This window comes from Brienomyrus brachyistius, chromosome 14 (assembly GCF_023856365.1).
Source record: "Brienomyrus brachyistius isolate T26 chromosome 14, BBRACH_0.4, whole genome shotgun sequence".
In the NCBI taxonomy this organism is placed as follows: Eukaryota; Metazoa; Chordata; class Actinopteri; order Osteoglossiformes; family Mormyridae; genus Brienomyrus; species Brienomyrus brachyistius.
In genome coordinates this window covers 23,970,675-23,990,590 of record NC_064546.1, presented here as the reverse complement: position 1 = coordinate 23,990,590, position 19,916 = coordinate 23,970,675, and the positions used below count along the sequence as shown (strand labels likewise).

General features: G+C 47.6%; 2 protein-coding genes and 1 long non-coding RNA gene across 6 annotated transcripts; 2 read left to right on the top strand and 1 right to left on the bottom strand.

Annotated features, from left to right (window-relative positions):
* Positions 1-760: 760 nt before the first annotated feature.
* Positions 761-4,839, bottom strand: trmt61b (tRNA methyltransferase 61B). Of its 4 annotated transcripts, none has more exons than XR_007382410.1 (7): positions 3,095-4,839; positions 2,770-2,872; positions 2,097-2,201; positions 1,836-1,927; positions 1,504-1,709; positions 1,035-1,118; positions 761-878 (listed from the first exon to the last, which is right to left on the bottom strand). XR_007382410.1 is itself a non-coding variant. In XM_048975570.1 (7 exons), exons 1-7 carry the CDS (start codon positions 3,917-3,919, stop codon positions 835-837), a joined length of 1,545 nt encoding a protein of 514 aa, XP_048831527.1. In that variant the 5' UTR covers positions 3,920-4,839; the 3' UTR covers positions 761-834. The 4 variants fall into 4 exon arrangements, 2 of the variants coding, with proteins under 2 accessions (XP_048831527.1, XP_048831528.1); XR_007382411.1 differs by having other exon boundaries at positions 1,516-1,709; XM_048975570.1 differs by having other exon boundaries at positions 2,011-2,201.
* Positions 4,840-4,997: 158 nt separating this feature from the next.
* Positions 4,998-15,229, top strand: wdr43 (WD repeat domain 43). The gene is made up of 18 exons (XM_048974094.1): positions 4,998-5,255; positions 6,336-6,470; positions 8,531-8,652; positions 9,067-9,187; positions 9,319-9,437; positions 9,608-9,704; positions 9,779-9,843; positions 10,050-10,227; positions 10,438-10,524; positions 10,658-10,783; positions 10,899-11,048; positions 11,440-11,526; positions 11,834-11,865; positions 11,958-12,021; positions 12,580-12,693; positions 12,818-12,887; positions 14,464-14,522; positions 14,661-15,229. The coding sequence occupies exons 1-18, from the start codon at positions 5,049-5,051 to the stop codon at positions 14,814-14,816; spliced, it is 1,989 nt and encodes a 662-aa protein (XP_048830051.1). The 5' UTR covers positions 4,998-5,048; the 3' UTR covers positions 14,817-15,229.
* Positions 15,230-16,063: 834 nt separating this feature from the next.
* LOC125707155 (uncharacterized) lies at positions 16,064-19,650 on the top strand. The gene is made up of 3 exons (XR_007382237.1): positions 16,064-16,342; positions 18,273-18,348; positions 18,453-19,650. It is a non-coding gene; the product is annotated as an uncharacterized LOC125707155 (long non-coding RNA).
* The last annotated feature ends 266 nt before the right edge of the window (positions 19,651-19,916 follow it).

Sequence of the window (19,916 nt, the reverse complement as noted above, 5' to 3'; positions counted from 1 at the left end):
AGTTCCGGGAGCGCGCAACGCGTTCGCGGCGTTTCGGGGAAACGTTATACCGCAATAGCTCAAAAAGGCAGAATCGAAACAGAAAGCGTTAGCTGTTGACAGATGTGAAAAACAAAAAGTATTATTGTTTGTTTATGCTTATGGGAACGCCATTTATGTAAAAGTGTAAAAGTAATAAGATAATGCAAAAACTAAGTATATTATAATCTTAAAAGAGTAGATAGATTAATCGATTAAGATAAATCCAATGCTTATGATTAGAATGCCATTTTCTTTTATTTGTTTTGGCCATAAATGCAGTACCTGGGGAGTGGGCGCAAAGCAGAGACAGCACGTTTAAGGGCGTGGTGAGCACGCAGCCTCGCGCTCATGCACTGGCTCGCCTTGCAACACAATGCGCAAAGTTTTTGATGAGGACAGAAAAACTTTACCTTAAACAGGAAAGTGATTTGATGGGAATACTGTAACGTGCTGAGAGAAAGAAAAAAATGCAGCGAACCCTGTTGCTGTTACTTGCTTTTATTTTATGCAAAGCACTTTGAATAACGTACCTGTCTTTGAAAATGTGCTATATAAACTTGCTTTGTGGTTCTTTATAAAGCAGAACACCACAACACTGCAGTTCTTTTCCTTCCCGAGTAATTCCTCATTTAGTGAAATGCTCATTCAAACATCAATGTTAGTATCTTCTGAGGCACTGTGCTCAACTGGGATGTTTCCTATCATACAGCGAATGGTAAATGAACATTCGTGAACCAACTTTCCAAGGCATTTCACTTTATTCTTTGACAAAAATACAAAAAGAATCTTTATCCTCTTCACAGCTGTCCAGCATCATGATTTCTTGTCTTTTATCTTCCGTAGTTTCACCAGGAAAGCTGAAAGAACGTTGTACAATTTTTGCTGTTACGGGTATCACTCTTTATCAAGAAACACATTTCATGATGCTTATTAATTGGTATCTGAGGTTACGGTGGGAGATACGGTGTCTGAATAATCACTTCCCGCCCAGGAGGTATGAGAGTACCATGCACCTGTATGTGCTATCTGCTGATGGTGAGGTCGCACCATGTAGGTCACAGTCCCAAAGGGGACGTCATCGTCACACGAGAAGTCCTCTGCAGAAAACCATAAGAAACATTAAAGACTCACATGCCATCTCAGTATGAATACTGCAAACTCTAGCATTCTACCGCACCCCTGGTACAAACATCTACATGTGAGCCTTGCACTTTACTCAGGTAAGTAATTGCTGCTCTATTGTTTTTTTGATGTTCTGCTATTTCTCTTATTCTCCAGTCTATTTTAATATTATTGCTTTGTGTGATGCCTGCACTCAAAGGGCCCACTTCTACCCAATTTTCTTATGCATGTGCACAATCACAATAAAGTTGAAACGACTGCGAAGCAGGAAACTGTCCGACTCGTTGCTCAATTTGATTTTACGCAGCTGACGTCTTCACGTATGACTCCAGTTAGTCGTCTCACGACCTGGAAGCTGACCTTCCTCCTTGCCTTCAGCATGTGACTGCTCCTCCTCTTCATCACCGGTTCCCGAGAACGGAGCCACCCTGGTCGCTGCTGTCCCGTCCTTCATGACCGCCGGGGCCACCAGCCAATCCCGGTGCTGCACCTCGATGATGCGTTCGCACTGGAGGGGAAGTCCAGACACCCGAACTCCCTCCAACAGATCGATCACCTGGGTCAGGCTGCACCCGGGGGGGGGGGGGGGGGGAGCGGGGTGCTTAATGACATCTAGGGTGACACGGCACTCAGGAAGTGTATTAATGCATGTTAGGCGGCCATAGCTAACATTAGTTAGGCAGCCAACTCACTTGACCAGGTAAACTGCACACACAGCGCCATCGTTCAGGTATGGAAACACGGTGGGCAGCGCCACCTGGGGGCTGAGCATGTCCAGGACGGCCTGCGATGTAAAGACATGTCGTTTATCTTCACAGGCCTGCACCAGACAGGAATGTGCAGATCCGTGTGGGGCGGTTTTCATACGGAGTTGAAGCGCAGCCCCGAGAGGAGCGTGCTGGCCCCCTGCAGCTCAGCCACATGGAAGCGCACGTTGTCGGGCCACTCCTCACCCCGCCGCAGCTTCCAGGCCTTACGCCATCGGTGGTAGTTTCGCAGCGCCCTCTGGTGGTGGTCCTCCCTCCGCTCCACGCTCGTCACACAGCCCCGGGAGCCCACTGTGGTCACCAGTGATCATCAATGATAAGTCGGTCAACAGGTGTTAAATAACCCGAAGTGGGTAATTAAGGTCCAAGACTATGTTTCAACCAATATATAGCAGGGATGATGTAAAGCACTTTGAGACAATGTAATGTTGTGAAAATGCGCTATAGAAATATTGAAAAAAAAAAAGGATTGATTTGAACTGAAGTGAACCCAGTGGTGGAGTTTACCGCCACTCAACCACACATTGGTGTGCGCCCCCTGTTGGCCAAAAGCAGTTACTATAAAAAAATGTAATAAAATTTTGGAGATGCTGAAGTAACATGTTCTGCTATGCTAGCTTTGATCTTCTGCTTTCTATGATATTTATATATACATTTTATATATTTAATAAAATGCTCCCCCCCCCCCCACCCTGCGCAGCAGCAAATTCACCCCCAAGCGCACCTAGCAAATCCAGTCAAGGTATGAAATAACGTGTTACGGTACGAAGCTCGGGCCGATTCACACGCCCCATCATTTAGTGACATCTTGGTCTCCCCTGGACATACAGGACGGTGGTGTTACGGCACGGGCGCCCACCTGCCCGGGACAGGAAGAGGGTCATGGCCCCCGACCCAGAGCCCGACTCCAAAACACTGTCTCCCTCCGAGACATCCATCATCATCACCATCGCAGTGGAGTCCTGCAGATGGAGAAAGAGCCCATTACTGCGAAACACAAAACAAATCGTTTGACAAAACAAAACAGTTTGACTTTGCGATGCATCCTAGAGGATAAAAAAGGTGCGATATAAATGTTTTTACTTTGAAATAAGGAGTTGAGTAGGATTTCAACAATGAGGAGTATTTGGATCTGAATCAGTAAAATTTGAGGGAGTCGAATGAGGCGGGTTAGCAGGCCAGACCTTAGGGTACGCTATGGCGGGCGCCCTCTTCATTAATAGGACATACTCTTCAAGGCTGGGGCGTCGCACCAGGATGAGGGAGCCGCTGGAGAGCTGCAGGAGCGACCCAGAGCGGCTCCCCAGGATAGCCCTGTGCGCTATGGACCCCCAGGCACTCTGCAGGTGCCCCTTCTCCTGCAGCTGGAACATCTTCCGGAATTCCAGGCAGCCCTTACTGCGGTACTCGGCCAGGACCAGCTCCCCCAGGCCGAGCGGCGGCTCTCCACAGATGGCTGGGGATGAATCTCCTCCATCACCAACCTGCCATTCCTCCATTTTCTTCTCTCGATCACAGAAGTTCGCTTCCTCCGCACTCTCCTGACACGGCTGCAGGTCTGGCCTTTGCCTGCCATTCTCATGAGAATCTTCAGGTCCCATTACTGCGGTATCGGTCATTTCCTGACTGGATTCCATGCTCCCTAGGGGTCTCTGATCTTCTGCTCTACCCCTTCTCAGCTCCCACACCTCCTGGCTCAAGGATTCCTGAGGCAGAAGCTGGCTGATTCTCTCCAGTGGAGAAAGGTGGCGCCTTCTGGATCCCAGCTGCCCAAACACCGGACGTTGGGGTGAAGGCTTCTCTCCAGAGAGCTGAGATTCAGGGTTGTCCCTGTCACCCTCATTTTCATTATGTTCTTTATCTCCAGTACCAGAGTTCCTTGCAAAACACATCTGCTGACAAAGTCGTCCCGAACGAGGTGGCTCTCTGCACCATTGCTGGCGTGAGAGAGTGACACAAATCCGCACCAGCATCCGGGAAGGCTTATACATATACAGTCCTGTCCACATAAATACAATTCTGCAGAAAAATGACTGAGAGAATATTTACAGAGTCATGCAAATTCGTAAACGAAGATGTGATTAAGACAACTAGCATCCAAAATTATTAGTATAGCACCACCCAAGGGCTTTCAAAGATTTTATAAAACACTGATGAAATGTCTGCGGACCAAGCTACACCGTAATATTTTGGAAGAATTAGAAGTACATTATAAAGTTACATCGTTACACACCGTACGAATGTATAGTTCTTTAGTACAGTTAGAGCTTAACAGCTACTTTCTGTGTGCGTTTCACGTACAGTAAGTAACCAAACTTCGTAATCTCATATACATTAATCTTTTAAATTTTCATTCCCATAAACCAGTAGTCTTTTTAGAATTACGCCACACATCTCGAGGATTTATCTTTTCCAAGACTCTGGCCACGCCGAAGCGGAACGCATGTTATTTTCTATTACGTCAAAAGATACGCGACAAGCACAACAACGCCAAACCACCCGGGGGCGCTATTTTACGGTAAATATTAACACACCGTCCCCAATAGCGTACGAGAAATTAAGTAGCAGGTCCTTCATCTGGTGATTTTTTTTTTTTGTGCTTATGGGGAACATTTGCTTCTAAACGCATTTGGTGATTTAAAATGTGCTTTACATTCGACTTCCCGTCTTTCTTTGCGTTCCCTTTCCGGCAATACCGTAGCGCCAGAGAAATAATTTGAGTTCATCATTTACCCAATGTGATGCCTTTGGCAATCGGACCGTAGAAATATTACAAACCTCGTTCCCAGTTTAAATCTGTAAGGTATTTTACTGAAACTTCATTTTGTCTGTTCCACTTTTTTAATGCTCATGTTTCTCCCATTAATAACAGAACACAACACCGTTTTCTTAAGCGATGCATTGGATTTACGGCATCAATATGCGCTCTCTTGGCCAGCTCTCTTTTTAAGGCGCGTTCTTTAACCTATAAGGACCCTCGTGATGCAAAACCAGTCTCGTGATTCGCCATCTTGGCCTGACAGTAGCCAATCGGAATAAACTGGGTCCTGCGAGCCGGTGCGCATGCGCCAAGGGTGATAACACGTGTTCCTTGGCTGGAGGGTGCCCCCCGAACACGCAGACTCGGATCCCTGCGCGATGGCGGCCGACGGAGGCAGTCTTCTGCGAGCGCTGCCGTGCGCGTTTTCGCCGAAATCGCACGAGTACCTGGCTTTGTGTGCGCAGGATGGCAGGCTGCGCATCTGGGACACTGACAGCAAAGCGCTGCACCGCGAATACATCCCTTCAGCCCACTTGAGCGCGACATGTACATGCATTTCTTGGGGACCATGCCGCACGGCCAAGGTACGTAGCGAAGCAGCGCTGTTCCGTTTGCCTAAGTGGATAGAGGGCCTGCTCGGCAGATCGCTGCTGTTGAACTGCTACGAGATCTCTGAACGATGTCTAAGCCGCTGTTCTGTCGAAAATTGAAATCCTGAGTAGTTATGTGTGTATTTTTCAGGATATGCCTAAAGTACGCGCGTCTCACGGGTTTTATGTGTCGTGGGTCCCGTTAGCTAGCTTAGCCTGTTAGCCCCGCTGCTGTTCCTACGTCAAGGCGCACATGTCTCCCGCACATGGCCGTTCTCACATGTGAGCACCGCTAATCCTTACTTTCCGCCCCATCTTTGTGAATTTCGTCGTTATCGTGACCAGTAAATGCCGTCGTATGTGGCGGCTTTGCTATTTCTGTGTCGATCTCAGATACTTTATCGGTTAAAGATCAATTTCATTGTTCCGTTCATTGCTCACTTGGTTGTTTTCTAGCAATGGGAGAAGTTTTCCGGTGATGTGCTTTATGGCTGTCTCGCGCAGACAGTCTGTTTTTACGTGTGAAGAACATTTTAAATTGTTCTGGCTTTTCCACTCATCTTTATTATATAATGTATTTATTTGTTTTAAAGCTAGATCGTGGTAGTAACTGTTGCCTAACGAGTCTCCTGCCCCCTTTGGCGCACACGCGTCTATTTCTCGGTAATTATATGGCGGAAAGTACGAAAATCCTACCAGCCAGTGTTAAGTGTCAGTCTCTTGAGGGTGGTGCCTTGACAGATAGGTCTGTGTGTTCATTTATAAACTACACCCCGTCGGGTTTATACAAATTTAGAAAATGATAGTGATGCTTAATTTATTAGTTTTATGTGAATTGATCTGAGATGTTTTATTTCGTACTCGATGATGTCTGACGTCATCGCGGATCTGCGTAACATCCTCCTTCATTTTGCTTTTATGGAGCACTTTGCACGTTGAAGTTTTTTTAGAATATCTCTTAGTATCTGACCTTCACTTTATCATTTTTGTATTATGAAATTCTGATTGTATGCTGTAAGTTTTTGTTTTTGATGTTAATTGCTTTTTAATTGCTAATACACTTTTGTGTGACAGGAGGGCCCTCAGAGGAAGAAGAGGAAATCGGAGGCGCCGCAGGCGGCGGAAAAGGCAGACCTGCTGGCGCTGGGCACAGCAGCCGGGAGCATCCTAATCTACAGCGCGATGAAGGGGGAGCTGCACTGTACTCTGGTACGAGGATGCGGTGGCGTTGTGGGGCAGTGCTGAATGGTGGGGGGCCCTGGCCAGCCTGTGGCTCATGTGAGAGTGTTTTAGTTAGCAGCTGGTGGATTTTATCTCGAATGAAATGGGAGGCCTTATTCCCCACACACTGTTGCTGGCCATCCCTTCCCTAAATGAGTAGTTGGAACATTCCACGCCTTGCTGTTCTTTAGTAATCCCCTTATACACTGCTTAAAAAAATTAAAGGAACACTTTGAAAACACATCAGATATCAATGGGGGGGAAAATCTGGCGAGCGTGAGGACCAGTCAACGGTATCAATTCCTTCATCCTCCAGGAACTGCCTACATGCTCTTGCCACATGAGGCCGGGCACTGTCGTGCACCAGCAGGAACCCAGGACCCACTGCACCCGCATAAGGTCTGACGATGGGTTCAAGGATTTCATCCTGATACCTAATGGCAGTCAAGGTGCCATTGCCTAGCCTGTAGAGGTCTGAGCGTCCCTCCATGGATATGCCTCCCCAGACCATCACTGACCCACCACCAAACCGGTCATGCTGAACAATGCTGCAGGCAGCATAACGTTCTCCATGGCTTCTCCAGACCCTTCCACGTCTGGCACAGGGTGCCAGTGGCAGACCTGCTAATTCTGGTATTCTATGGCAAATGCCAATCGAGCTCCATGGTGCTGGGCAGTGAGCACAGGGCCCACTAGAGGACATTGGGCACTCAATCCACCCTCATGAAGTCTGTCTCTGACCAAACAATCTGAAACATTCACACCAGTGGCCTGCTGGAGGTCATTTTGTAGGGCTCCAGCAGTGTTCATCCTGTTCCTCCTTGCACAAAGGACCAGATACCGGTCCTGCTGATGGGTTAAGGGCCTTCTACAGCCCTGTCCAGCTCTCCTAGGGTAGCTGCCTGTCTCCTGGAATCTCTTCCATGCCCTTGAGACTGTGCTGGGAGACACAGCAGACCTTCTGGCACGTATTGATGCACCATCCTGGAGGAGTTGGACTACCTGTACAACCTCTGTAGGGTCCATGTATCGCCTCATGCTACCAGTAGTGACACTGACCGTCGCCAAATGCAAAACCAGTGAAAAAACCATCAGAAAAGATGAGGAGGGAAAAATACCAGTGGCCACCTGTTCAACCATTCCTGTTTTGGGGGTCGTCTCATTGTTGCCCCTCTAGTTGCCCTGTTGATCGTTTCATTAACTCCAAAGCAGCTGTAACTGATTAACAACCCCCTCAACTACTTAACTGACCAGACCAATATCCCAGAAGTTTAATTGACCTGATGTTATACTCTGATTAAAAAGTGTTCCTTACATTTTTTTGAGCAGTGTATATTTGAGCTGTGCACTCAGTTGGTCTGCATGTAACATGTGTGAGTGATCCCACAACAGCACTGGTCAGGGCCTGGTCCAGGACCAGATCATCAAGGCATCACCTCACACGTCCTGATTCTGCGGAGTTAAACGTGTCCCTGGATTAACAAGGGAGGGGCTTGCATTTCACTTCTTTAACCAATCGCACTGTTCATTGCGTTAACCACATTAGTTCAATCTATTGTTTTCTGTTAATCAAAAAGGTTCACTGGCTTCTAAATTACCTGTTTTATTGTATGCATTTTGTATGCAAAATATAAGAATACTCTTACCTGCAAAGGCTGGATGGAGCAATGTAAAGGTACGTCTTTATTAAATACAATTTATAAATATTTATTTAACACTGATGATACGGCATGAACTGGCAGCTTCCTGTCACAGGCACAGAGGTCTAGCCTGCTGAGATGCCACCACCTTCAATTCAATGGCCTTGAGTTTGAAGATGAGAAAAAACAGACCGCTGTGTGATGTCATACAGCGAAGACTGTGATTGGTTAAAGCGGTGAAACACAAGCCCCTCCCTTGTTGACCCAGGGACACATTGAACTTGGGAAAATGAGGGCGTTCGTGTGACTCATGCAGGCACGTCGCAGTCTTCCACCTGACTCCTGATTTGCACCTGAGGATGCACATTATTAATGTGGGGGGGGGTCTCTGCCTGGCCTGTGATCCAGGACGGGGGGCACAGTGGACAGGTGAACAGCGTGCGGTGGCACCCGCGGGATGCACTCTTGTACAGCGGCTCTGAGGACTCGTACGTCGCCGAGTGGGACCTGCAGACGGGGAAGACGCGCTGGTAAGAACCTGACAAACTCCAGTCCATCCAAAGCAGCGTTTCCCAGTCCAGTCCTCAGGGGCCCCCAGCCAGTCCATGTTTGTGCTCCTCCTCGGCTTCCAGTGCTGATGTGCCAGGTGTTCAGTGTTCATACCTGGCTGGGAGCTAAGTGCGAGCAAAAATGTGAACTGGCCGAGGGCTCCCAAGGACTGGGCTGAGTAACGATGAACTAAACCATCGTTACTTCCTCCCCCCCCCCCCCCTCCCAGCTTAGACTGGGAGCAGGTTGCCTCAGAGCGAGATTAAGTGTATCCATCTAACACTATGTGAAAGCAACCTTTGTGTTTGTCTCCTGCCTGGAATGTCTGTTGTGGGTCTGTTCGCTCATTCCTACCCCTCCCTACTTGACTGTCTCGTACTCCGCCCCCCGTCCAGTAAGTGGAAAGCGGACCGTGGCCCGGTGAGCTGTGTGTGTGTGAGTCCAGACGGGAATCTTCTCCTCTCTGCGGGGCAGACCATTAAGATGTGGGACCTGGAGACCAAGGAGGTGTATCGGGTGAGTTCCTGGTCGGGTGAGGCGCGGCTAATCGCTGGTTTAGTGTCCTCTAGGCCTTTGTGTCGATCACGGATTGCAGGATGACGTTGAAGGTCTTTCCGTTAATGGCTCCCGTCTCTCTGGCCTTTCAGAGGTTCACGGGTCACTCGACGGCCGTGTCGACTCTGTGCTTCGCCACGACGCGGCCTCCCGACAGCGACGGCCTCTACTTCCTGTCTGGGGCCATCAGCGACCGGGTCCTCAGTGTTTGGTGAGACCTGTGGGCCCTTCAGCCCCAATCGCCCCCGGAACCCCCTGACCCGGTTTTCTCACTTTTATCCAAAGCCATGTGCAAATATCTCCCAAACAAATAACGTAGATGTAAGCAGGCCTGAATTCCCGTTGAGGATCCAGTTGAACTCTTTCCCCCCCCACCCCCAGGCAGGTGCGCTCGGACGGAAAGGATAAGAACGCGGTTCTGTCCTTCACCTTGACGGAGGAGCCGCGGCACGTCCACCTCGCCGCCAGCGACGATAAGGTGAGCTCCGCCCCCCGCCACCTGCCCGTCTGCCCCCTTGTGCTGCATGCGTTGACGTCTCTCTCCCACCCCAGGCGGTCCGGGTGGCCGTCGTCTGTCAGGACGGACAGCTGCACGTCTTTGAGCACTTCCTTAACGGGTGAGTATTTGTCGCCATGTCGATGTGATCTCTGTGGGCCTCGACGTCACCTGGGTGACATTTCAGGGTATTTTGTCTGTGTACAACGTACCTTTTACACTGTTTACTGTCTGCGTTGTGTGCACTGTCTTGTATTGTCCCTCACTGCTGAATACACCAGAACTTCCCCAGGAATCATCTTGTCTTCTCTCTCTTCACCCCCCCAGGCCCTGTAAGAAGCCCCTGGCCCCCTCTTGCTCGGTGCAGGTGTCCAGCCCCGGCGGACGGCCGGGTGAGGACGACACCCCCCTTCCGGTGCCCCTGCTGGCGGTGGCTCAGTGCTCAGGTCAGCAGGACCTGCTGCTGGCCTACGGGAACCACCTTCAACCCGTGATGGAGAAAGTGGTGAGCGTGGGTTACGGGTGTGGGGGTGGGCGTTTCTGAGGTTTAGGGGGGGCCTCCACTTTTATATAAATACCTCATTAAATGCAGATGTACTGGCAACATTATGAAATGAATGTCACATGTAATTAACTGAACATGGATCAGATTTACTGTTAACTACCCATAATGCACTGGATCCGTTTGTCCTCACTGTCCCTTTTTGTTCCACAGCCAGTGAACACTGCAGAGAGACACATTTGCTTGGTGCGGGATGTCCGGACGACCCTGTCGCTCTCCATAGAAACTGCTGTTTCCAAGGTAACGTACAGAAGCATCGCTCCTGCTTTATGGAGGCATGATGCCGTCCCCTCGGTCCCCAAGCCGAGTAAAATGTTATAGATGCAATCATTTATGAACAAGAGGCTAATGAGATGCTCACCATTTTTCTCAGGTGAAAACTCCTATTGTCAACACCAGTGGCAAAGTGCTGGCCCCTGGACTTCCTGGCCACCGTGCACCTGTGAAAACTGCCCGGGGGGAAACGGAGAAGAGAAAGCAAGGTTCCGGTACCAAAGAGGTAAACTTGCGCCATGGTGAATCGTCACCGGCTCCGGGTACGATGTAAACGCTGGTAATTACGCCACGCCGTCATCGCCATGCCCACCGTAATCTTCTCGCTTTCTTGTTCCCAGATGTCGATTGAAGAGCGGCTTGGGGAGATCGACCTGTCCACTGCGTCTGGGGGGCAGAAGGCTCCTAAGGGAGCCCCGTCTCTGCAGATTGACAGTTATGCGGTGCTGTTAGTCCAGGGGCTGGAGAGCAAGGACCCCTCCATCCTTAACGTGAGTCGCTCCGCCGGCCTCCCTGCGTCTGCTCAGCCTCAAAAGCAGACCGTGCTTCTTCCCCCGGGTTCCTCTGTTTGGCGTTTCCTTCCTGCTCATGGCTCCTCGAGGCATGTCCGTCCTTTGGGACAGCCCTGGTCCTCTTGCTGCAGTGATAATTCCGCTAATTCTATGTCTCATCTGACAAGATCGAGGATCAGAACGGACGGGTGAAATGTCAGTTCTGCCCACTAGGTGGCACTGTAGTGCTCCCTCTGTCCCCTGCTGGGTTATTCCCGTCCTCAGCTAAACGTCTGTGGTGCGTTTTTAGGCGCCGCTGCTGTTTTTTGGTACCTTCTACTCTTACTTGTGGTGTAGCGTCTGGGATTCCGTTTTTTTCTTCGTTGTGTAGAAAGTTTTCCTGACCAAGAAAGATGGGCTGATAAAGAAGACCGTCGCCCGCTTGCCCATCCCCGCTGTCCTGCCTTTGGTCGAAGAGGTGAGCGCGCTCATGTGACCTGTGTTTCGCTGCAGGATGTGTGGGCGGCCTAGTGGCAGCCCGGGGATGAGTCAGACTCGCCGTACTTGGGATCAGCAGCAGCCCCGGCTTTCTGCTTGGGTTCGAGTGTTGGGTTTGCAGCTGGTTTAGCGACGCGACTAGCTTCGCGGCCTCATTTCATGCATCAATAGCTAGGCGTGCTTTTTCTCAGCTGCCATGGTGAATTTAAATTAGTTAAATGTGGGTTGAGAAATGTTTGCTCGCATGCTGATTATACGCATTTCCTCTCTCTCGTGTTCTTCCTCAGCTCACCAAGAGGATACAAGGCCATCCGTACACGTGAGTTAGCGCCACACACTGGCACAGACGAGCAACTGCACGAAGCTGTAAACGCCGTTAAAAAAATGACATGACCTCTCTTCTCCCGACAGGGCCGTGATGATGGTCCGGTGGCTGAAGGCTGTTCTCATTCAGCACATGTCGTACCTGTCGACGGTGAGTCGCTTCGCGGGTTTGCATGAGGAAGTTCCTGTTTCAGAGCTGGGGGAGGATACTGGCTAGTATTGAAGGCCCTGCTGGGGCCCTTTTCCACTGGCATACAAGAACCGACCCGTACCCGGTTCCGGCTCACTTCGGTTTTCCACTGCAGAAGGCTTGTTTTCTGTTCACGCGCTCATGATATACTGTGTACTAATTTCCTCGGGAACGTATGAGAATCGCTGTTGTTTTAGCATCAAATGCTAGCAGAATTAGCATTTGCTTGTATACATTTGCATTACGACTCCATTTCATTTGGCTGTTCTATAGTACTTGTTTAAGCAGGAGGTTGGAAATTTTGCTTGGGTACGGCCCGGGTGCGGCACAGTTCTTTGTGGCAGCAAAGCTCCATTAGTTGCACTTAGCCAAGTCAGGCGCTAGATGGCGCTGCTGGCCTGGGTCGCCTGCCTCGCCCGGCTGATCTTAGCTGTCCAGGTGCTTTTCTATATTATGTTGTCATGTGATTTATGTGATATGATATATATATTATGGTGATTTTCATTTCCCCCATTACAGTTAACAGACAGAGTGTCCCAGTTGGGAGTCTTGTACCATGTGATCGAGAGCAGAGTCAAGATGTTCCACAAGCTGACCAGACTCCACGGCAAACTGTACCTGTTAATGACACAGGTTTGTGGAAGAAATAAGCATTTCTTAAACTCGGTTTTGTTTTTTTGTTTTTACCAAAACGTTTTAACCAAATCCTGTCCCCTTTGAAGTGAGCCTAATAGCTGCTAACCCTCCTGTTCACTAGGTGGCGGCGAGTGACCAAGTGTATACTGTCAAAGACCTCGACCACAGAGCCAAGCTGGTCTACGAGGAGGGTGAGCAGACTGTTTTTCGGGGGTGTGCAGCTCTGCATATGAACTAGAGGTTGGAAACAGGCCAGTTCTTACCACCTGCTTTGCAATTTAATACATGTACTTTTTTATAAATAAGACTGGCATAGACCTAGATTATGGCAAAGTGCAGCTGTCTTAACATGCAGGTGTAGGCCGTGACCCCCCCCCCCCCCCCCCCCCAAATGGGCTGCGTTCTTCATGTAAGTTCCTTGTGACTCCAAATGAGCGTCATTACGAAAGCAGCATAAGGAGAAGCCGGTCGGATCTCCCCGCCTCACCCTCCGGCGGCAGCCTGTCCCACATTCGCCGTCCTGAGGCGACAGCTCCCAAGCCCCCCCCCAGATTCCTTCACCCGGCCAGGAACCTCACACATTCATGAGCACAGCAGGACTTCTCAGAATTTCCCCCGATGTCCACTGTGGGACTGAGGATGCAGTTGCTAGGAAACCAGTGTCTGGCAGCCGGCATGTGAAAGGTCCGTTTCATTCCTGTCAGAGCAGCTGTCTGTCAAGCTCTGACGGTGATATTTAACGCGGGGCTCCATGACGCTGAGCGGGTCGCCTTCGGAAAGCTGTGATTTAACCTGTCTGGAATCCCGCTGGGGATATTATGGCAGGCTGCTGTCGAGTTTGATAAATATTAGGTTTTCAAGCTCCGTGCTGGACAGCCGTCTGTCAGGGTGCAGGGTCTGTCGTGCTGGGGAGCCTGAGTGCGTTTTTTTTTAGGCGGGCTGTTGCTGAAATTCCATCCGAGCCAATGAAGGTGGAAACTGATGAGTTGTCACACCATAGCACAACAATGAAATGTGTCCTCTGCATTTAACCCATATGTCACATCATGACGTAGCAGAGGGCAGCTAATTCAGCCCCCGGAGAGCAGTGCTTGGGGGTGGTACCTTGTTCTGGGTACCTCGGTGGTACTTTACTGGCTGTGGATTCGAACCAGCAATCTTTCAATGACAAGTGCGCGTCCCTAACCATTACTCCACCACTGCTACCTATCATGGCACCATCTCCCCTTTCAATGGGCGTATCCAGCTGGTAGTTCTACCTTTGACAAGCCTTAGCCCGTCACCGGCTGGTTACCAGGCAACCAGAGGGTCTCGTCTCCACCCCTCTGTTGCGATTTGGGTGGGTTGGACCAGCACTTCTCAACCCAGGCCACAGGGACAGATGGACGGTTCGTGTTTTTGCACCGATCAATCAAGAAGACCGAATACCTGGTACAGGTGTGCTAGGATCTGGGAGGGAGCACAAATGTGGGGAGTCCGGGTGTCCTGGCGGAGTGGGTTTAGAAGAGTTGGGTTAGACAGAATAATGATTACCGCATGCTGCTCCGGGGTCTGCCCATAGCTGTTTAAAGACCATGCGAGCACGTTCTCTCAAGCACGGATGAGTTTCGCGTGTGCTTGAATGCAAATGCCTTTTCCCCTGGGCCTCCACATTCAAATAGGGTTGATTGAAAGTCAGCCTTATTTAGAGGGTGGTAATTGTATTCCGCTTAGCTTTTCTACGGCTCTGAAATGTATCGTGGTTACAAGGCTTGTGTTGTTCTGCAGAGTCTTCTGAGGAAGAGGAGGCTTCGGGAGATGAAGGGCTTCCAGATGAAGACTCTGATGTAAGTCAAGAATCCCTCCATTTGCATGAAAAAGCTAAAGGCAGAGTTCACGCAAATGTGGCTGAATAATTTAGGTTATATGATGTCTGATGTTCATGCGGCTTTTGGGACTTAACAAGATCCCTTTTCCCTTTGTAGAACTGGGAGGAGGATGAACACATGAGTGAGACGGCGGAGAGGGCCGAGGAAGAGGAGGAGGAGGAGGAGGAGGCGGCAGACGAAGAGATGAACGTGGAATCGAAAGTGAATGGAGATTCTGACCTGGATCCAGAAAATGAGAGTGAAGAAGAATGAGCAACAAACAGGATGCAGGGTGGGAAAAGAGACCCAAAGGATTTATGCGTTTTGTTTTGATTTAATTTTAAATGTTTTATACAAATTCAAGGAAAGCTGTCGTTATAGCTCCATTTCTCCTGTTGGTGACACCACACTGGCCACTGGACTGAATCGTCGTGGGCAGTGTACCTGCTTCAGGTCCTCCCATACTGTAGGGGGCGCACTGACACCTTCCCAAGCTCCCACCCTGGCTGGCTCTGTTTCTTTGGTATTGTGTACCACAGCCCTCCAGTTTCTGTGGAACCGATCTTGCAAAGGGTGGGGGTAGATTTATAGCCAATGTAAAGAAAAATAATAATAAAAAGTCTGTATAGGCCTCTCTTCCTGGTTGCTGCAGGATTAAATGTATTCTGTACCCAGTCCATGTGAAATCTGACTGCTCTCTCACTGATGTTCAATACCTATACGCTCTTTAATGGGATCGTTATGTTTTATGTTTATGAAATATAAAATTAGGTCATTAATCCCCGTAATTGCATGGGGTCCTGGCCAGCATTGTAAAACGGGGATTTGTATATGGGTGTAGAGGTGGCCGAGTTGTCCTCATTTAACGCGAATACTGAACAGCTCCCGCAATTTTCTGAACTTTTGTAACGGCGCTGGTATAAGAAAACGGAGAGTTTAAAGGTGTCAAACAAGCTTGCTTTTTATAGTTTATCTGGGACTGTACAGCACCTTCTCTCCGGCACGGCTGAGTTTCGGTGATTTTTATGTGAAAACTGTCTTCGATTTTTATTTTTTTTTTACTTCATAAATGAAAGTAGCACTTTATAGCAAACTCGGTACTATTGCATCGTCCCTTGGTTTCACGTTACAGCTGTATAACAAGCTAAACAAATCGAGTAATGAGTTACTGCAGGAAGTAGCGTAGTTATATTTTAAATGCTCACTAAACAAAAATCCTGCAACTGTCACTGTTAATAAAAATGCAGGAACACTTTGCAAGTCGTTAGGACGCCCCGGACCCCAGTAAACTAATGAAGGCGTAAAACCCCCGAAGACGGGGAGTGCAGTATTAAATTATAATGGGACATGATAGGCAATCGGAGCAGGACTTAGACAAATCCCCAGACACTTTATAAAACATAATATATATAAGCAATTAGCTAGAAAATAGACTTAATAAGATGACCCACCGAAGCGTGACTGTTCTCTATGAGAGCTGGGGATGGAAGTTACATCATAGCAGCATGGGGGGGGGGGGGGGGGATCAAGCGATTCCGTCACCTGCCGTCTGGTTATGACGTCATGCAGATGATGCGCATGACTGCCCTGAATGGCATCGTCACGGCATTGACCCGGCGTGATGAGATAACAAAGGCGTGACACGCAGCTTATTCTTCTGCTTACCCGTATTGAAGCCGGAGCCGAACCTCCAGAGTATTATGGGATTCATGTGAAGCGTCGCCCTAGTTCTCCGAAATAGGCGCAAACACGGTCCCCACAAGCCAGCAGATAAGGGCTGTCCTTACTCCACCGAAAAGGTACTTAACCTTCTCATCGAGGCGTTTCGCTTCTCTTTGCATAAAAGCATAACGGCACATTTCACACTACAGATGTCAAATTGATGCTTAAAGCGCCTCTCCCAGCCGAGTGTTAACTAACTAAAAAGTGCATTTAAACTGATCAAATGACCCGAAGTGAAGATGATGTCGGGCAGGATTGCAGATGATAATTAGATATTTAATGTGCGCACAGTAAAGACCGGGTGACATGAATCTGTGATGTTTAAAGTTACTGCTGTTTTCACGCAGTTCTTTTTATGTCAGCGCCGATGTTTCATTTATTTCCTTTCAGTGGGGACTGATACCATTCGCTAGGGAATTTATAACAGATGGGGTCTCTACGGACGCGTGTTAGTTTTTGCACAACTGAAACGTTTGAACTGATGATTGTTTTCCGCATTTTTAAAATTAATTATAAATCACAGATTTTTTTTAAGAGAAGCTGATTGATGTTATTGGTTTCTGGATGTGACTTAACTGGGACGACGGAGTTTTTAAAATAATTGCTATGCAAATCAGTGGTAGGAGACAGTCTCCAACTAAAACTCATAGATCTAAAATTCAAACAACAACGTCTTCATTAATTTGTTAAATATAGGCTTAATTGCAATCCGGGAAGCAATCCATCTTTTTCCTGGGCAAACCCAAAAACCAAAACACTGTTATTTACACGATGATGTTGAAACAGATGGAAAATATAAACAAGTCGGAATATTCTTCATGTTTAAACTGGCGACTAAAGCTGCATGTATTGTGGGACAAACGGAAAGTGTTGGGAATTGGATCCCTCTAGTGGAGATAAAACAATGAGATTAGCGATTCTGTTTGGGTTTGCTGCTTAAATTTGCGTATAGCAATAATTACAAGTAAGTTTAAAAAGTAACGAGGATTAAATATGTAGCACGGGAAAACAAACGGCAAAGAAATGCATGCTGAAAATGCTATAGTTAACAGCCCATGGCCATCTCCCAGTGTTTAATAGGCCTACTATTAATTAGTGAAGTTTCCATTTGTGGTGTTTCATCCAGTCACAAAATGGAAAAAATAATACAATTTGCAGGGTAGCGTTTTATTTCATTTTTATTTAATGGTCATTGTTCTTATTAACCGGTAGTGGCAGAATATGAAATATAATGCTGCGACATGAACTCGTTTCAAACGCCAGTGAATAAGTATTTAAACAATTCTGACAAATCCTCTGAATTAAAGCTTCTTAATTTTTCTTAAGTAGTATGACTACTGGGTAGCGAGGTTTTCAATTAATGGGGAAGGAGTACAATTTTGTGAGAAGGCTGTGTATCCGTACGTAAAACGTATACCCTGCTTATGACTCGCGTTATTGCGGCGAGTGCGCTGTACAAGTAGATGTGCTGTCAGTCTCCAGCATGTGTCTCCCTCACCCAGAATCCAGTGCTACTTCCAAAGCACTATATGTTGCTTCTGCAAAGTTAATTCGTGTATTTGAATGTGCCGAAGCCCACTTGTCGTTCTTGGCCACGTCGAACTCAAGTATCCATGTTAATTTGTACAAGCGGTGCGTCTATATTACGCGGCATGGATGCAATGTGGCGGAGCTGCTTGTGTGCTGTGTCCGCTTCGTGCTCACTAGTGAGCGGGCAGTGGTGCTGTGCGATGCCTGCCGTGAGTCGCAGTCGAGCAGCCATCTCTGTGAATGAATAACAATCCCTATTTTGGAGGACACACACAGCCCTACATACATAAATAAATAAATCGGCTGCTACCACATACCTGACAAACACTCGTGTTCGGAATTATTGTTGACTGCCTAAAGTTTCCATGCTTCATAATTTTATTGCTACTGTCATTCAAATTATAAATCAAGTGGACAAGGGCTCAAATTATTCACTGTGTTTTGTGTTTTTCTTTTTTTTTTTTTGCACTGGAGAAGATGATGAATGAGTTTAAAACATTCAAAACAAGACATTGGTGCCCACTGCCGAGAAACTGCTCCTGGACGCGTCATGGTGCGTGGGACTACAACACCGGCCTTCCTAATTTAATGACTTTCCGGGTATTTTGTTAAAGACTTGTGAGTCACCCATAATGGACGGTAAATTTCCTGTTTCAGGATAAACAGTATGAGCAATACTCAGCTGGGACGATGAGGCGGTGGAGCCAGAAGGGAATATTGAAGTGTTTCGTTACTTTTTACCTTTTTGATTCTGCCTGCCAGTCCGTGTAGACATTCAGACTAGAGACCGATAGCATTTGACTGAACCGCGTGCCTCTATATTTTTTCCAATAAAAACAAATTGATTTCATCAGCAGGAGGCGGTAGAGAGCAGACCAGCCCATTGCCTGCAGATGTTAGAAGAGCCACTAGGTGTCTCTATTGTCAAACGTTACCGTCGAAATGTTCCCGTAGTGATTCTCGGGTGTCGGTGACCCCTTGCAGTTGTTTGGAGAAGCGTGATGCTGGTTATGCAAGCATTGTAAGGTGCGTTTATTTATTGCGTGATGCCTGTTATGCAATCGTGTGACAACTGAAGCAAGATTTTGAAAACTCTCCTGGATCTGGTAGCAACATATTGTGTGATTTTATTTATTTATTTTTTTTCTGAAAATAAGAATAATGGAAAAACTGCTATTCAGAAAGAAATTGGCACCGTGGCCGTTATCACTTGAAATATCTCAAATGAGAAACATTTGTAAGACATGACCCACAGTTAATAAGGGCCTTTATCTTAAGTCCTTGGGAGCCTCGCGGCAAAAGATTTTTGTTACGAAGACGAAGACCTAATCCATCAATATTCATTCGTATAGATTAAGGCTGACATATGTAGAGCACAGATGCAACGCTGATGTTATTTTTAAACACATGCCACCTTTGTATCTTGTGATAAAATTATTGGGCTTAGAAAACCGCCTTTGTTCTGGCACATGTAATTAGATACGAACCGTTTACTCCGACTGAAAATCGAGGTGAATCAATTTTCCATTTTCTTAAGGCTTCACAGCTATCTGGCGACAAGCTAATGACAGCACGGGACGCGGGGCAGGATCATTCATCAAAGCATCTTCAAACCTCGTTAGCCTCCGCAAAATGACTGAAATACAGCAGAAAATCGCACACAGCCGACTCAATCAAGTCACAAAGTTTTGCCTAAAAATAATTATATATCTTGGCGCCTGGATTTTGTAGGGCAACGCCAACCCACTCAGTTTTACTAAAAAAAACGGATCTGTCACCAGATGTAGAAGACGGACAGAGCATGTACTATAAAATATTTCTGTACTTTATAGGTGGCAAAATTTTAACATTTGGACGGGGTCCAGGAAGTCTTATGATGTCAGGTAATTTCTGTAATAAATTGTGATGAAAGAAACGGAATTTTAATCGTTACTGTTGTGATGATTTAAAAAAAAAAAACGTGCAAAGGGATTTTCCAGAAATTAGAATGAATTTTTTGCTCAAATATGACACTGTTTTGGAAATCGTAACTTAATTTTAGTACTTGCTGGTAAAGCATGTTCTCCATTGGGGAAAGACGGCAGATTTGGCCGGGTCACATCCCCACACGGGACCGCCAAT

Bases quoted from the DNA above. Each gene is read 5' to 3' on its own strand.
- trmt61b (XM_048975570.1), bottom strand. From the start codon at position 3,919: ATGTGGACAGGACTGTATATGTATAAGCCTTCCCGGATGCTGGTGCGG. The intron at 2,202-2,769 runs GTGGGCGCCCGT...TGGTGACCACAG, and splicing joins CCTCTTCCTGTCCCGGGCAG to TGGGCTCCCGGGGCTGTGTG. The intron at 1,119-1,503 runs GTCAGCTTCCAG...GGTTTTCTGCAG, and splicing joins TGCTGAAGGCAAGGAGGAAG to AGGACTTCTCGTGTGACGAT.
- wdr43 (XM_048974094.1), top strand. From the start codon at position 5,049: ATGGCGGCCGACGGAGGCAGTCTTCTGCGAGCGCTGCCGTGCGCGTTT. The intron at 9,844-10,049 runs GTGAGTATTTGT...TCACCCCCCCAG, and splicing joins TTTGAGCACTTCCTTAACGG to GCCCTGTAAGAAGCCCCTGG. The intron at 14,523-14,660 runs GTAAGTCAAGAA...TTCCCTTTGTAG, and splicing joins TTCCAGATGAAGACTCTGAT to AACTGGGAGGAGGATGAACA.